At 37.2% G+C, this 17,808-nt stretch overlaps 1 protein-coding gene across 2 annotated transcripts in view; it reads left to right on the plus strand.

Annotated features, from left to right (window-relative positions):
• Cv-2 (crosveinless 2-secreting protein) overlaps nt 1-17,808 on the plus strand; it is a 41,489-nt gene that overhangs the window by 14,621 nt on the left and 9,060 nt on the right. For both annotated transcript variants that reach the window (XM_083038095.1, XM_083038096.1), the window contains exons 2-5: nt 5,539-5,689; nt 13,892-13,977; nt 16,743-16,842; nt 17,519-17,695. In XM_083038095.1, coding sequence (XP_082894221.1) covers nt 5,581-5,689; nt 13,892-13,977; nt 16,743-16,842; nt 17,519-17,695 — 472 coding nt within the window. In that variant the 5' untranslated portion in view covers nt 5,539-5,580. The remainder of the gene's footprint in view (nt 1-5,538; nt 5,690-13,891; nt 13,978-16,742; nt 16,843-17,518; nt 17,696-17,808) is intronic.

The raw sequence follows: 17,808 nt of genomic DNA on the forward strand, positions 1-17,808 counted from the left end.
GATATGCAAATGCATAGCGTTGCGTCAGAAAAATATCCGGCTTTCAATTATCGCACCGTTAATTATCACGGGTAAATTTATTATAAAACACGCGAAACGTGTCGGTTGAAGAACGTGAAGAACGAAAGTGGAAGAACGCGTTGAAAAAAGAGCTTTTACATAGCGCATCGTTTCGCCATTATGTCACACAGGGCAAGATAATATACAATCGTTGCATACAACCATTGCAATATGACAATACGTGTTGTATACCGTTATTCATTAGCCACTTTTAATTCGCATAGATTATACGCGACATCAAATTCGAAATGGCGCGGGTCGAAGAAATCTGCACTCCGCATCTTCGCGTTCATCATCGACGTTTATCAGCGATGTTCAAATATGTTCGTCGTGTGAACTTATGTTATCCCCCACCCCCATCCCGTTAATGCACGATTACGCAGACATTTCGAGTCGAAGATATAATCGGTAAAGTCGCCGCTGGGCGGATGAACCGGGCTAATCGAGAGCTGCTCCGCTTAATTTCTCCGATAGTTGGCCGCAGAGCCGGGCCGAGTCTCATTAATCAAATCTTGACATTTTGTCTACTCACGCACGAGTCCGGCTGGCCAATAACGGGGCGCATACCTGACGAAATGGATAATTTAGTCGCCGTCTTTAGTATCGGCGCATCATCGGAGATGACCGTTAAAAAAAAAAATAATATCGACACTTTTATCGCGGTATTTATGCCTCGAAGAATATGTTGGAACCTCTTGTCAATCGTTGGAATTAATTAGTCGTAAAAATCGAAAGAAAAGTGACATAATTTTTTAATTTATAGAATATAACACGCATATGTATATGAAGAAGAAAATCTGCATATTTTGGCATTAGTTGTTTATATTAGTTGTTAAAATAATAAGGCAACGAAATTTATATCAATGTTGTTATCGTTCAATATCAATTCTAAATAATTGAAAAAATATACTCTTAATTATCCAAATATTTAAATATAATAATATTATCGCTAGTAGACTGTAAAACAGCCACTAGCGGACGCCTCTTTGAATTCCTACGGTGCTTACGATCTAATTTAGCGCACTCTACGGTGCAACGAGCCTAGAACGTCCCTTTGGGGCGCCGCTTGTTACGAGTTTATTCGCCGCTGTCGAGATTCGATCGGAACGCTTAGTCGGCGAATTAGCGATGCGCTCAGAAAAAAAAAACGTATTCGAAGCAGCTGGAGCCCGGAGAGCTCTCGTCATGACGGAATCCTAATTAAAAGTCCGAAGCAAAACGAGAACGATCGCTGGGAAACGCTGATAGCGGAGAGGAGGAATAACAGTAATAACAGCATTCTCTGAAGTGAAAATGGTAATGACTATTAATAGTTCAATATAATAGTGCGCGCAAAGAGGACGACAGAGCGACAATTTACGATCATAGTATATTGCCTTCTTTCTAAAGTAAAATTTAGCGAAGAACTGAAAGTTTATCGTCCCGCGAAAGGAATAAATATTACATTTTCGTCGAGAATACATAGTAATTAGTTGAAAAAAAAAAAATGTAGAAGTAAAAAATTTTTAAAAATAAAGATGTAAGAAAAAGATTCACACCCAATTATAGTTAAATTATTGGCGATATAAATTTTTCTTCATTTTGAAGGAGATAGAAAAATTGTCCAATAAAAAAATACAATTATTTTGTAAAATACAAATTATTTTCATACCTATAATTTTGCGAAAAGAAATCTAAAATTTTATATTATTTCAAAATAATTACTCATGAAAAACTATAGAGACTATCTCTGCTCTATGACTTTTATATCACTATTATATGAGTTCAATAGAAAAGTTTTTATCTATTGAACAATGATTGATGTCATCATATTCGATAGTGATGCGGCGATGAATAATGCGAGAAGTAGAAATCATATCGAGGAAATATTTTTAAGGGAGCCAAGGAGATCGACGACGACGGTAAAAAGACATCCGAGACGCCGTGCAGCGGCGATGAGTCATAATTTCTATTTAAATGTGCGTAATTACGCTCGTGCGTACGCGAGTACAAGCCGCGGCTGTATGTATACGAGCAAGCGCCGTCACGCCAAGCGGGTTTCCTTCCTGAATAAACGCTTAAAATAGTGTATGCGAACACGGGCACTCTTTCTCTCTCTTCTAGTCTCTCTGATAAATGTTGCTCAACATTGTCGCCGCTAAATACATCAATGACAAGCGGCGGCGCGATTTGTCGACGCGCTTAGTGCACGCACAGCTGGCAGATCAGGTGGACCCGGCCTCTACCTGTGCGTATATGTATATATGTATGTGTGTGTGCGAGTCGTGCGAATATTTATTAATCACGCCCCATAATAGAGCTGTTCCACTTAAGACTCCGGCTCCACTCGTGAATTTGATATACTTTCATATACGCAGTGGTGTGCGTGTGCACCGGCAAAATTTTCCACGCCGATGTTTTACGACTGTCTGTCTGTCTGCCTGCTTGCTTGCCTGCCTGCTTATGCCTGCCTGTACGAGAATAATCGCGCAAAATACTCAAAACTCTTTATGTGTTAAAATGCTCGCCGATTTTGCACGCCGATTATTGTACTAATCGATATTGAACGCGTTAAAAAAAGAATCAAATTATTCCTAATAATATTACAATTTTTTTGAATAATTAATTCTGTTTACCTTTTTTTGTCTTTGTTTTCAATCGACTGCATAATATATAGTGTTTGACAGCACAAGTATATAGCACTGTATATATCCTATACTTAAATTAAAACTGAATCTTTATTTTCTCGATACACAAATAAAAATCCGACTTTCTTTTATATTTGTTCACTAAAAAAAATGATTTTGCAACTATAGCAAAAATTTTGTAGGTGCGAAAAATTAACTGAGGTAGATAAACAATTAGCAAATATTGTAATATCGTATATATTTTGCACGTAATCAATCTAAATGACAGAGACAGAACTAAAAAATTCTATCTGTGACAAACGATATTCTATCAGATACAAAAAATAGCGATAATTTTTTTGCGTGTTAATTTATGCGCATCCACTTTCGTAGATTTGAAAATAGCTCATCCCGTGATTATTAATTTAGTGTCTATTGTAATTTCGGTAATCGCGATCCTCTCGCACTCTTTTCATGCTGCTACGTGTATATCCGCGTAATCCAATCCGTACATATTATCTCTCTGGGAGACTTATGTATGTCTTTCACAAGTTTATACGGCGTGAATCGCGCGAATTTACCTTTCCGTTTCCAGCAATATAAGGAACATATACATCGTACATAAATATCAAAGATCATATTTGATGTTTGGTAATAATAAAATGTCGATTTTTCAATCTTTTTCGATTTATTATATTTTTAACGTTCATGCGTTCAATTTATTAAAATCCTAGCATATACTTAAATAATATAAATTTTGGTACCTAAAAATTTCGAAAATGTTGGAGTAATATTTTTAAATTGAATTTATTCGATTATTTGTATGATATCATCCGAATCGCACTACTGGATTTATAGTAGACAAGTTTCTCTACTTGTACATCGCGACAAATTTTACCTGTGTAATCGCGCGGAATGTTAACAGCCCAATTACATTGTCGGCATCTGCGATTTGGAGATTATAGATCTACGAGTTTGCATGTAAACAGCCTACTACGTAGTACAAGAGCGCGTTCTCTCCCCTCGCGGCCTTTTGCAAATAAGCGTCGCGCGAGTGTTATTTATTCGCGCCTTCCCTCGTGCAAACAATCCACGTGATTACAAACGATCCCGTGTCGGCGCGTCATTATGCGCGTCATTATGCACGGTGGAGCACAATTTTCTACGAATCGTATCGGAGAAGGCGTAAACACGTTATCGGACGATGATATTCCTCAAAATCGATCTGTCAAATCATCTGTTTCCTGTCACTTATAATTGAAAAAGAGAGAGTTTCGGATATAATATATTTTTATTTCATATTAAAATTCGGAAAGATATATAGAATGAATGCCACAATAGAAAGCGACAGACAACGTCTGAACGAAATAGGAAGTAGATTTTGTGAAAAATATATAGTCGAAAGGCGCGCGAGAGAGAAGCGTATAATTAATATATTCATATTTTCCATACACATTAACCTACCATTTATTACCGTATCGTAAAAGCGCGATGAAAACACGGCGTGGTGTTGCGCGATTCAAATATCTCAGCCGACCTAGACGACTTTCGAAATAAACGTCTCGAGTAACTAAAACTCAGCGTGATTAATATACTTATCTTCGCGCACTTGACGCAATCTATTTGTGCGTTGCAGGAATATTCTCTCAGCGTTCGTCAAAGTGTCGACCAGCATTTGATCGAGAGAGAGAGAGAGAGAGAGAGAGAGAGAGAGAGAGAATCGACTCGTAAATTTCTCGATTCTCGGTCCTCGCCGATTGGGCGGCAATAATATTCTTTTTTTCTTTTTTACGATCACGTCTATCGATATGCCGCGTGCGTGCCTTCTTGGCGAATAGAGCTATACGTGTGTAAGGTACGCGTATTAATAGATTTGTCGAGTCACCTTATCGCGACGTGGAGACATTTCGTCGTGGGTGTAACGACGCTCGCGTTGCATACAAAAGATACGACCTGCGTAGATCTCGACCTCGTAATCGATTAAAGAGATATTAGTCGCCTTCGGCCGCGGGGAGTCGATGTAGGTAAACGCGAAACACTCTCGCGAATGCGCTAGAATTTCTCATTAATCAAGTGCGCCGACGAGGCTCGTTAGATTCTCACCCGACGCATTTCGAGAGAGCATTATGCACTTAATGAGTTGAATAATGCACATCGAGCGCCGGCATATTCGCTCGATAACATGCATATACATATTCTTTGTTACGCAGCATTTCCCTTTCGTCTAATTTTCCTCTCGATTTTTCGTCGCGCGTTTGAAAAAAAAAAACAAGAGCGATTAAACAATTGCAGCTTTAAATAAAAACGTGAGTGCCGCACGTGATTTCAGCGAAAGGTTAAATATATGTATATATACATATAGGCATACATTTTACATTAGACGCGGTGAAACTTTATGTGTCTAAGCGTGCGAAAATCGCGGAAATACAGCAGACTATCATGTATCAATGTTAATGGCGAACAATACGCTTAATGATAAATTTAAATCTAACATAGCTCTCCAAACATTTCGTCAGAATATTTAATCCTTATGAAAAATGCTCCTAGAATTATCCTGAAAATGTGGATTTATATAAACCGAAAGAAAATATGAGTTGTGTTTGGGCTCCTGCAACTAATTGTAAGATTCGCTCTAATATTTGCTATGTATTTGAAAATTATTTATATATATTATATATATATATATATATATATATATATATATATAGTTACAGATAATTTGTAATATATAAATAAATATTGAAGCTCGTGTTTTTTCTCTATCGGAAATATAAATCTGTTTGTATGTTAAAAACACTGTATTGTATACATCGACAAATAGTATCTCGGAAGCACGTGACTAACGACACTATCTTATCGGTTGTTCTTTCAGCAAATTATTGCGGCAGGGAGCAGGTGCAGGTCTCTCCTAAACATGGAGTTGACACGGTTACTTTCGATATCGCCGACTTTGGCTTTGGCCCTGGCCTTCCTCCTCTCAGTGGCACATCTCGCTTGCACCGCCACCTCGGACACTATAGTAGGTGAGTACTACAAGAGCATACGGAGAAGCACGCGCACTGATTGCAAGCGTATGTTATTTTGATAGCTGATCGTGCTTAGAGAAGAGTGTGCCAACATCGAAACTCGATCGATGTTGTTTGAATGCATTCGGATACCAACGAGAGCAATGGAGAACACTGTACTCGAGATTATAAAATATTATTACTGCGCTTGTTCTTTGACAAAATTTTATCGTTGTAACTTTGAAATATAATATATACGTCAAGTGAAAAAGAACTCGAGAAGAAATATTACATATTTATGTATTTTAAATTATAAGAAAAACGATGCTCTTATTTTTCTAATTTTTCTATAAAATACTTGTTCTATTGTTCATCAACATTAATATATTATTGTAATAAAAATTAGTATTCCAAGGTTAATGCACTCGAGATTAAAATAACATTTTTCCTAATCTCTTTCAACAAAGTTATATTAGTAAATTCGAATAAATTAATTATCGCAGTTAATTGCAAAAAAACAATCATATATCATCAAATTCCGTTCCATCCAAAATGTGCTGGAGATAAATCAAATTCCTATTCTGTATTCTTAGTAGAGCTTTAAAAACAAAGAGACTTCATTAATTTATATTCGTCACATTTTTAAAATATCGATCTGCAACACCATTTAAATCTTTCATTTTTTATTTTGATCGACATTTAAAATTTTTTATTTATAATTCTCAGTTTTTCAAGGAAGAGAGAAAGTTAAGGAGAATATTAGTTTCTTTTGGTAGTGTTACAAATGTTTCAACTGTTTTTGTCACAAAATGCAAACGAAAATAAATCAATGCAAATTAAAGGTAGAAAAGTCGCGAATCAGGACGCGTTAAAAACATAAAAGCACCCTTATCTCGCGTTTCGTAACAATTGTCCCGAGTGATATTTACACGATACGATATCGAACCATGTGTGAAAACATTCGTCGCTATCAGAGCGGCGCACGAATATTCGTTGCCTAACGAGATTTAAATTCCCGATTTCAGCTGGTTTGTTATCTGTATGCGCACACGCGGGTCACCCGTCGCGTTCCATTTACCCCTTTTAAATACTCTATTCTTAGTCTATCTCCATTATCTGCCGTTCTATTTGCGCCAAAGTCGGGTCGCGAAATCTCGCGGCTCGTGCGGAGTCATTGCCGTCTCGCTCGCGAGATCGCTTTGTTCGTCTGCGAAATTTCCACGATGTAGACGAATCGTCGGAAAAAAATTCAATCAAGCAAATTCTTTTTAAAGCGCGTCCCGGGTTTTCGCTGGTTTCGTTTGCTCGATCCTATGGATTTAGGATCCTTTATCTTAACTTGGTGAAAGCTATTCTGTCTGAAAAATGTACATGGAAAAAACTTGTATACGAAAGAAAAGAGATAATATATATTATGAGAGATTTTCTAGAAAAATATTCAAAATTGTGAAACTGAATTTTCAAAGCATATCTAATAATAAGAAATATCAAATATATTAAAATTGATAATGGTTCGATGAATTATCGAACGCGAGTGTAGTTATTTATAAGCATCCTCCATTATTTAATTGAATCGTTTTGATTCAATAAAGCTCCGATAATTAAAGATTTTATCAAACTTTTATGAAATGTTGAATTTAAGTTCTAATATTTGATTAAATACATTTTTTCACATATATTATATATATACATAAAATATACATATAAAGTACACAGTTTAATTTTTCAATTGCTACATAATAAAAAAAATCTAAAAAAAATAATATTATATACTTTTTTGTACTTCTTTCTCAAGAATAGCATGCAGTAAACAGGATAGACCGTGTCAGGTTAATACTTCCGTTTCATTCATTCATATAAATTCATGTATTCATGATGAAATGCTTTGAATATTTTAATTTGCAATAAAGAGAAGAATCTATAATCAATAATAAAAAAGATCGAACTTCAGGCACGGACTAAGATTACACAAAAATTTATTGCATAATCCACACGACGGTAATTGAAGTATAATAGAAATATCTTCGATATTGAAAAGGTACTTTTCGAAAGGTTTTTTTACCCAAAAATTGCAGAACTCTTTCAAAAAATAATCAGAAACTATGTAACTATTACATAAATTAAATTTACTCACCTCACGGTTACTCCTTTGTTGCCCGATGCCTCCCCGGGCCTCCTTCTCATAAAAGTTTCGAAACACTTGCATTCGCGTTACTTATTTTTTTCGTTTGCGACGCGCGGCGACGCCCGGGTTTTAGCTATCACAATCTTCGACGCGTTTCGGTAAAACGCGAGACTCGCGAGAGCTTATTCGCGCGCGAATAAAACCGAAGCTCCATTTTCGCGTCGCCGCTTTTTCCAAGACCCACTTTTCGCAGGGGCTTATCGAACGAAGATGATCAAGAGACTTCGCCGCGACGCACTCAAATCGCCGAAGGATGCAGCGAGACGAACATTGAGCGCGATTCACGATCGACGAGATCAATTTCACGTGTGCGATCGCGATCGGGTTTATACGATAATTAACCGCCAAAGACGCTAATTATTCTAATTAATACACTCGTCCTTTCGCGGACCGGCAAGAAGCGCGCGACCGTTGATGACGAACAATCGAAGAAGAGCACTGGAGGTGGAGCTAGACTGGCACTGCCAGGTTCGGAACGCGCAACGATACGTCGCGCCGAGTCGTAGTGGAGGGGCATTGTAGGGATCGCGACGTAACGTACGTGCGAGGTTCAGCGAATCACGTCGCGCCTACATACCCCCAGCAGGTCGTAGTGGTGAGGTATGTAATCGCGACGTGATTCGCCGAGCTCCCACGTCGCGATCCCTACAATGCCCCTCCACTACGACTCGGCGCGACGTATCGTTGCACGTTCCGAACCTGGCAGTGCCAGTCTAGCTCCACCTCCAGTGCTCTTCTTCGATTATTCGTCATCAAAGGTCGCGCGCTTCTTACCAGTCCGCGAAAGGACGAGTGTATTAATTAGCGTCTTTGGCAATTAATTATCGTATAAATCCGATCGCGATCGCACACGTGAAATTGATCTCGTCGATCGTGAATCGCGCTCAATGTTCGTCTCGCTGCATCCTTCGGCGACTTGAGTGCGTCGCGACGAAGTCGCTCTCTTGATCATCTTCGTTCGATAAGCCCCTGCGAAAAGTGGGTCTTGGAAAAAGCGGCGACGCGAAAATGGAGCTTCGGTTTTATTCGCGCGCGAATAAGCTCTCGCGAGTCTCGCGTTTTACCGAAACGCGTCGAAGATTGTGATAGCTAAAACCCGGGCGTGGCCGCGCGTCGCGAACGAAAAAAAAATAACGCGAGTGCAAGTGTTTCGAAACTTTTACGAGAAGGAGGCCCGCGAGGAGGCATCGGGCAACAAAGGAGCAACCGTGAGGTATGAGTAAATTTAAATTGTTTAATAGTTACATAGTTCCTGATTATTTTTTGAAAGAGTTTTGCAATTTTTATAGAGATAAAAAAACATACTTTCAATATCGAAGATATTTTAGAAATATCTTCGATATTGAAGGTACGTTTTTTTATCTAAAAATTGCAGAACTCTTTCAAAAAATAATCAGAAACTATATAACTATTTAAAAGAACCTTAAAACTCTGCTCAAAACTATTAGAACTCGATGTGTAAAAAAATGTGAAGTTGGCACCCCTATTTTTTTAAACTGATTTTCGTTATCGTAATGACCGGAACCAATTCTAAAAATTATCAAAAACTCTTCCTATGGTTCTAAATAACTCAGAACTCTTAACAGAACTATGATAGCATAACATAGGGGTGCCAACTTCACACGCCCGATTTATGCGTTTCACTTACTGCATATTGTAGAAAATAAAAATAAATTAGTTTAGAGTAAAAAAAATTCAATTTTAAAATCAATCTGTTAAAGTCCAATTTACGCCAATATAATCTCATCTTTTTGCACACGCGTAATTTTCGTCGGAAATTGGATCGAACGTAATCTGGCAGTTCGGCCTGAACGGCCAATTATTAGGCCGCGAATACGTAAATTTCATCTTTTCTTTCGTCCTTTTTCAAAATTGTGCATCATACGGCGCGCTATCGGTCGACAGCTGACTGCACCGCAGAAATTGTCGAGCGGAGGTGAGCTACCGCTTGCGGAACATAATCGAGGACGCGACGGCGGGCTCCGCTTGTGTGTGCCTTTCAGGAAATTGCCATGTTCCCCGCGTTGCTATACTCGGGACTAATCAACAACGACCGACTACTCGCGCCGTATTTCGCAGAAATCGCGAGAGCAAAGTACGATTCCTCGAATGCTTCCGATACGCGTCACGCCGACGCCTCGAAACCGAGAAAGCAAACGTCTTAGCGCCGTCCGGGATCGATTATTAGGTTCACGGCATTATCCGACAATTAATTCTAAGCTTGGCAGTATATGATGTATCACACTCTGTGTGATCAAGTGCATTCGTAGGTTTTTGTTCGCGGTTGAAACGTACGTAATGTTAAATATGTACGGATATATGTAATTTGTATGTTTTTTTTCTAATCTATTATATATTATCATAAATTTCTATTATATAAGGTACAAACGATAGGAAATTTAAATAAAAAGAAAAATATATATATGTAAATATGTACATAGGTATAAAAGATGTAGATTTATTTTTATTATGTTAAATTGTCGTTGATTTAATGTCTATTTTATATATTTTCTTAGATTTCTTATTATAAGCTTATTTCTCAAGTAGTTGCCAAGTTTAGGATTAACACATCTTTTTCAGCTTCGTGCCAAAAATAGATTGATGCATCGCGTTCCTTAACAACTAATTTTCTGTTGTCGCAGTTGGCAGTAAGAGCTCATTGTCAAGAAAAACATGACATTGTTAGAATATAAATTAATTGTAAGCTATATGTTATATATGCTTGGCAAAATTTCTTAAATAATAGATAAATTGGAAGAGACGATTTTCCTTGATGAAAATTTTCTATCTTTATTTTTTTTTATCATGAATATCGAGATTATTTAAATTTGATTTAAAAAACTTAATTGTAAATTGTAAAAAGTAATATTTTTCGAAATTTATAATTTGCAAAATAAATTTAATTTTCAGCAATTGTAATCGTCAAATATTCGTCGAACAAAGATTAATGTCATTATTGTGTGTCTCATCAAAGTCTTCTAATTTTTTTATTAGCATCGTAAATATATTCAGAATTAAATTCAATTCGTTGAAACTCAATTTCAGTGTTCGATTTAACACTTTGTCATGTCACATATATGTACTAATATTTTTTGTATTTTCGAAAATTACATATGGATATGAATTAATTGAGAAATAAAAGTCTCCAGATATTTCTTTCAATTATTAACGAACTATTAAAAACTATGATTTTATCAAAGAAATGCAGACGCGATCCATGTAAAAATTGCTATGACAAACAAAGTGTTAATTTTCTTGAATATACCAGGTGTCCCATTTTAAAGGACCCACTCAAATATCTCATTGTTAGAAACACTGCGTTAAATCGAAAAATGTTTCCTACAAAAGTTGTAGGGTTTCGAGGGGGATATAACAGTAATATTCATATGACCTTGGGCGGCGTCTCCAAGGTCAAATAAAGGTGAGACAACTTTTGTAGGAAACATTTTTCGATTTAACGCAGTGTTTCTGAGATATTTGAGTGGGTCCTTTAAAATGGGACACTCGGTATATACAAATTCTGATTATCTACGTGTGTTTATTGCACGCGTAACATTTGACGTATGAATAGCGCGAGTTTTGTACCGCTTTTATTGCGCGCTCTCTTCAGACTGCTCTCCGAGTTTTTAACCGTGCAATCAGCTCGAGGAGTATCAGAGAGAGAAAAAATAGAAAGCACATGGAGATGGAATAGGGATAGAAAAATAAAAGGAAAAAAGATAGATAACACGATTGTAAAAAGATTGAGAAAAGCTTTGTGAGGCTATTTAAAATTTACTGAGCACAAGTGTTTCGCGGTTTATCTCATGCGTTTTGCCGTCTTTTCGCGTAAAAAATCACAGACGAAATGAACGACAGAAAGAAATGTGTATTGATAAATGAAAACGAGAAAAAGAAATAAATTTGAGGGGAAAAACGACCACAAACGCGCCAACGTTACGACCTTTCTCGCACACGCATTCCTGCGCATTTTGATATGTGTCAATATTTTTCTAATAGTTAGCAAAAGCAACACACACATGATAATGCTAATTAATATATTTAATTAATAATATCAGTATTAGTTCCTTTCGAAAACGAACGAATAATCTCCGATTATTGCCACTTGTCTTTTGCGATTTCTTACAATTTCTCGTGTTTATCCAACAGTTTCAAAATTAATCGCTTACACTTTGACAATTGACGCTTGATATATTTTCAGGGGAGGAGTTACGAAAATGATTGAAATGAATGTTTCTATTTCTATTTGTTACTGTTTAATTTTTGCGATTATGTTTTATGAGCTCATTTTAATCTCGCGAAATATAAAAACAAAATCAAATGTCAGTATTTTAACTAACCTTAAAAAAATTATAAAAAAAACTGTTGAGAATTTTTATTATTTTCTCTTGCAGAAATAAGAAATACTTTGCTAATGATATTAGAGCACTATGCTAGATTAAATTTTGTTACGATAGTACGTTTCAAAAACTACATAATTCATATTGTATTTGTAAAAATCCTCGATGTTATAAATCGTAATATTGGAGTCTTTTTAGATCTGTCAACAGGGATTACGAGTAAAACAAATATCATAAATCATTACACATTTAGCCCCGAATGTTCTAAAAATCGAACGCGATAAAAATATTGATCATTTCCGCAAGAAAGTGGCAATATTCGTATAGTTGCGCAATCGTTCGTCCGAAAAATTATCGACGAAGCGAATCAATTATTCTCTCTTCTCTCTCTCTCTCTCTCTCTCTCTCTCTCTCTCTCTCTCTCTCTCTCTCTCTCTCTCTCTCTCTCTCTCTCTCTCTCTCTCTCTCTCTCTCTCTCTCTCTCTCTCTCTCTCTCTCTCGCGAAAAAATGGGTCGATGGGATAAATGAAGCGAAGCCGCCTCGAAAGCTATACGCCACGTGCGTTAAATCTCTGAGAGCAGTGACAGAGTATAGACGAAGCGCTTTCTCGAGGAGAAAAACGCCAAACTTTGTCGACTTTCTCTACTGACAGAAGAAATAAAAAGGAAATGTAAAAAAAAAGTGAAAAAGGTGATAGTCTCTTCTGCCCTAAAACGTAATATTTTTTCTAGAGAAACACAAAAGTACAAAAAAAAAAAAAAATAAAATAAAGAATATAGTAACAAAACAAATTACGCTCAAATGAAGATTCAAAAATAAAAAACGAGCATTACTCGATGTTTAGAAATTTAACAGTCTGACGGATTATGCTTCGAAAGTGTAAATAGAAAAGAAGAGAGAGAGAAAAAAATTTTACAGAAAAGTTGCTTAAAGTGTGCAGGAATACGTGCGCGAGGGAACCGGGAGGGAACGTTGGTGGTGGCTCCCGATGATCTAGCAGCAGAGCGCAATTTTTGCCGGAAAATGGAGAGTTTAACGCGGTACGTCCCAAGGTACGTTCACGACGTCCATGTCCCGCTTAACTCTTGCGAACAAAAGCAAAAGAGAACAAAGAAAAACAAAGTCCTATTAAAAATTTAGAAAATCAATTATAATGACCTTAAAAATCTTAAACACTTGTAAACTTGTGCTTTCTCGTGTAATATTTTTACAATTACAAAAGATTATTATTACGAAAAAAAAAAACTCGGTATCGGAAAATAATTACCGTCTCAGTTTAATTATTAAAAACTTAATTCCTTCTATTTCTACACTATTTCAGTCTATTGCGTTGATTTAGCGATAAATGATTTTTATTAGAACGTTGTTAAAATTGATTATTATATTATATTATAGACATTATATTATATTATTTTATATATAGTATCGATTTCCATCTATAATCGTGTATGTGATCGCTGTTTAAAATTTAATAATAAATTCTCAAGCACTCGGTTCTACGTATTAAGAAACGAAGAAGCCTCTAGCATACGAAAGTCGATCAATCAATAGGAATGTGCTGCATTGTGATTGTAGCGTCTCTATTCTATCGCTCATACATCGGTCTATTACGGCGCGATGTAAAGCCGGTATCGCGAATGCGCTTCCGATTTTGTTCGTCCTTTTCACTAATGTCTGTTGCTATTCGATTGCAGGAAGCCGAGAGACCTGCGACGTCGAGGGGGATGACATTACCGTCGACAAGATTCTGAACACGAGCTGTTTTCGCTGCATTTGTAAGGTAAACCACGTGCAACCAAAGACGTTAATCGATGTTTAACGGCGCGAAAGCAAAATCGTATAAATTGAAAAGTGTCTACAGAGTGTCAAAAATTAAAAAGCAATATAAACGATAAGCCAGAGATGTTTCTTAGAAGATTTACATTAAAATGAAATTTATATATTTAATTATTTAATAACTTTGTATGAGTGCGTTTTTTTTCTTATATAAAAAAAGTCGCTGGATATGCATCTATGCTTATTCATAATGTCCAAAATGAAAAACGCATTGATTTGACTTTTTTTACGTTTCCCACACTTATGACACGTAGGTACTTTTCAATTTTTAAAAAATTTGTACAAAAAAAATCGCACAAAAAATTAGTTTCCTATATAGACAAAATATTTTATCACGTGTTTTTTAATTTATTTGTATAATTTAAAATGTTTATTTTAAATTAGTTGTACTTATTTAGCTTTAATTATATAACTCAGAAAATAAATTAATAAGTTGCAAATGTAATAAAGAAATAAGAAAGTTTTTCCACGAATATTTTAGTTCGCAATTTATAATAAAATTAAAACCTTAAAAAGATGAGGTATAATAATGAAAAACTTCCATGTATAAAAGATCGACTTTAGGTTCGATTTTCAAGAATCTATGAATATAAATGCAGGCAGCAAGCCTAGGTGTCCTATATATTGTAACACGCGACAAAGTAGTTTGATGCGAAGAATATAAACGCGGCAGAGGAGAAGCACTGCGAGAAACGTTACATTCATGTATTCATGTACTGAATGACAGCGTCGTCGACTTAGCGAGAGAATCGCGGAAAACTTAAATCTCCGATACGACGCTGCTTCTCTCTAGAGAAATTTAAAAAAATATCGCGCGGGAGGTTGAAAGAGAGAGAGCGAGAAAGACGGGAAGACTACCGTTTTCCTAGTCTATTTCGCAGATTATATCGTTATCACGCGACGCGAGGCAACGCCATGTGGTGACGGAGTGTTTAAAGGGGTTAAAGTAGCCTGGCCTGGTTCGGGAGGTCAAAGAGAGGAATTGCCACTTCGATCCGCGTTCGACGCGATCGATTCGTGCGTATTCGCGTCTGCACGCATACATATATATATACACACGCACGCTCGTTTCTCGCGTGTGCATCTTGTGATGCGCCGCCGCCGCCGTAGCCTCGATGCATCTTTCCCGACTGCATCAACGAGTGATCTTAGCGCGACCGCGGCGATTTATCTGCGCGTTTGGTTCATTGACTCGTCGACTCGTGGCCGACCGAGATGAGGCTTCTTGTTTTCGCTCCGCCGCCGCCGCTGCTGCTGCTGTTGCAGCAATGAGTGGTGTGCCGGCGTGTGACATAATTATTTGTTTGTTGCGCCGCGAAGCGATCGGCCGCGATCAATCATCCGCAATTTACGAGACATATAAAAATCGCCCGGACAAGCAAACATTTGCTGACTATAAGCAAGAGAATATACTGACGCGTTATATTTATTTACTTGCCTATCGTAGAAATTCATCCCTAATTTTTATTATGTTTATATCATTTGTTTTATATTTATTTAATTTACCTACAAATTTATATAATCTCTTCTCTTTTTCCTATTGCAATAATTTACTTATTTATATTCCTTTTGCATTGTAACAAAAATGAATATATAATTAACATACTGAACAATGTAAAAAAAACATAAGTATTAGATGCTAATAACGTATAATTACTAAACAAATATGACTAAACGATAATTAAACCGTAAAACAAAAATCGAGTTTATGTAAATGTTAGAAAAATACGTGTCGTATCTTTGAAAAAGAACGAATTTTTAATTGTCACGTAAGTTATTTTCTTTGAACCGAGTTCTTTAAGTTATCTCTCCTAAGTCTCCGTATCTTCGACCGTTTTGGCGTACTGCTTGTTTCGGCTCGCATATCAATTACAGAAATTAATTAATTTTCAAGCGTGTTGCGTAAAAATGTGCGTTATAGATGAGGGAACCTAAAAAAAAAAGGGAAAAAAACAGAGAACTTCCTTTCGCGGCATGCCTAATTAGGCCCATCTCGCGCGTTCGGTATACATGTGTGAGAGAGAGATAGCGCGAGCCACGTTTGAAATTATTTTACGTAATTCTGACAGAAGATAAATCCGCGAAGACTTAATTATATCCGGATAACAAAACCGGAGAAATAATTACTGGAACGCGATAACGCGATAACGTGGACGTGAAATCGGAAATCAAGACGCGTGATTGGGAGAAAAAAAAAGTCAAGCCGGAATTTCGCTTCTCGTCGTCGCTGTTTGTCGCGACGCGCGTGACTCAATCGCCGATCAAATTCCCCGATTCATAATGCGTTTTATTTAGATTTAGAGTGTCCACATTCCTCTCGCGAGCTTTTTCCTCGTGCCAAAGCGTGACGAGACTACTTCCTCGACGAAATGTCGCGAAAGTGATTGGTAATCTCGGTACAAATCACCTCATCATCTTTAAGCATTATTTCACACAAACGTGTGACGAATTGTATATTCCAAGAGTATGAATAATAAATCATATTTATAGCGAATAATATAATTTACCCTCTCGCTATATACAACATTGCGAGCAAGATTGAAAATTATCTCTCTTAGTTTATAGAAGTCTCAGAAGTTGGTACTTTGTCTAAGATATCAAAAGTCAGAGAGAAAGAGCAAATGTGCGACTTTCTTATACAATCTGTCGTAGTCTGTTTGTCACGTATACGCGAGAAAAAAAATTAATTTTTCCCGATTCTTTTTCCAGAATGGATTCGTCGAGTGTTTGAAGCAACAGTGCCCGAACACCGATGGTTGCTACGCGTTGCTGGACCCGCGCGACGACGAGTGTTGCTACAAATGTACAGGTAGGACGTTCATCCGCTAATTCGACTAATTATCCTAATCGTCCTAATTGACTGAGCGAACTCGCGCCACCGGTGAGAGAGAGGAAGATAGAAAGATGGAACGAAATACATGTCGGCGGCGGTAAGAAGGAAAGGCGAGAACTCGCGGAATGCTCAGTCGGCGGAGCATTGTTCTCGGGGCACAAAGACGCTTCTGTTTGCAGACACCCGTGTGATAAACCCGGGGAACTCTAGCATCACTAGTTTCTCTGTTTATGGCACGTACGCTGACAGATGCTCGCGCGCGCGGTACCCGTTATCATATCCTATTAATTATGTTAATGACGTAAACTTGCTCGCGCAAGTGCACGCCAAAATCTGACAACAAAATCTGCCCGGAAAATACATAGCACGCGATTGCATTTATAGAAAAGGCCGAGGATATAAAAATAAAATTGAATTACATACGACATATATATTTCTACAAAATATGTTTCGAGCAGATTTAATGGTGTTACTCTAATTTTATGCGAATATATGTAATTATACGAATAATCGCGTCTGAAAAGACTAATTAATTAATATCTCTAACATTCAATTCAATGGGGGCGCGTGCGAATTATTATTCTTCGGAATTATGATATGATAATTTCTGATAATATACTTTGAAGATCGATGTCGCTTTTATGAATTGCAGGATGCGTAAAGAACGGCGTTCATCACGCATCTGATACAGAATGGACCGAGGAAAAAGATCCGTGCCACGTATATACCTGCAAGGGGGGCGTCATCACCAAATCAAAGCTAGAGTGTTACACGCCCTGCTCCAAACCGAAACCGGCCCCGCCCGGTCAATGCTGCCCCGTATGCGACGGTACGTAACACACATTTTTTGTTTTTCTCTCTTGCTGCCGCTAATTATACCCACGCCAATCTCACAAATATTTCTCACGACTCCCCTTCCCCCCTTTCTCAATGCATTCCGCC

Source organism: Prenolepis imparis, unplaced genomic scaffold (assembly GCF_030444845.1).
Source record: "Prenolepis imparis isolate NDT839.2.m4 unplaced genomic scaffold, iyPreImpa1.0 SCAF_5, whole genome shotgun sequence".
In the NCBI taxonomy this organism is placed as follows: domain Eukaryota; kingdom Metazoa; phylum Arthropoda; class Insecta; order Hymenoptera; family Formicidae; genus Prenolepis; species Prenolepis imparis.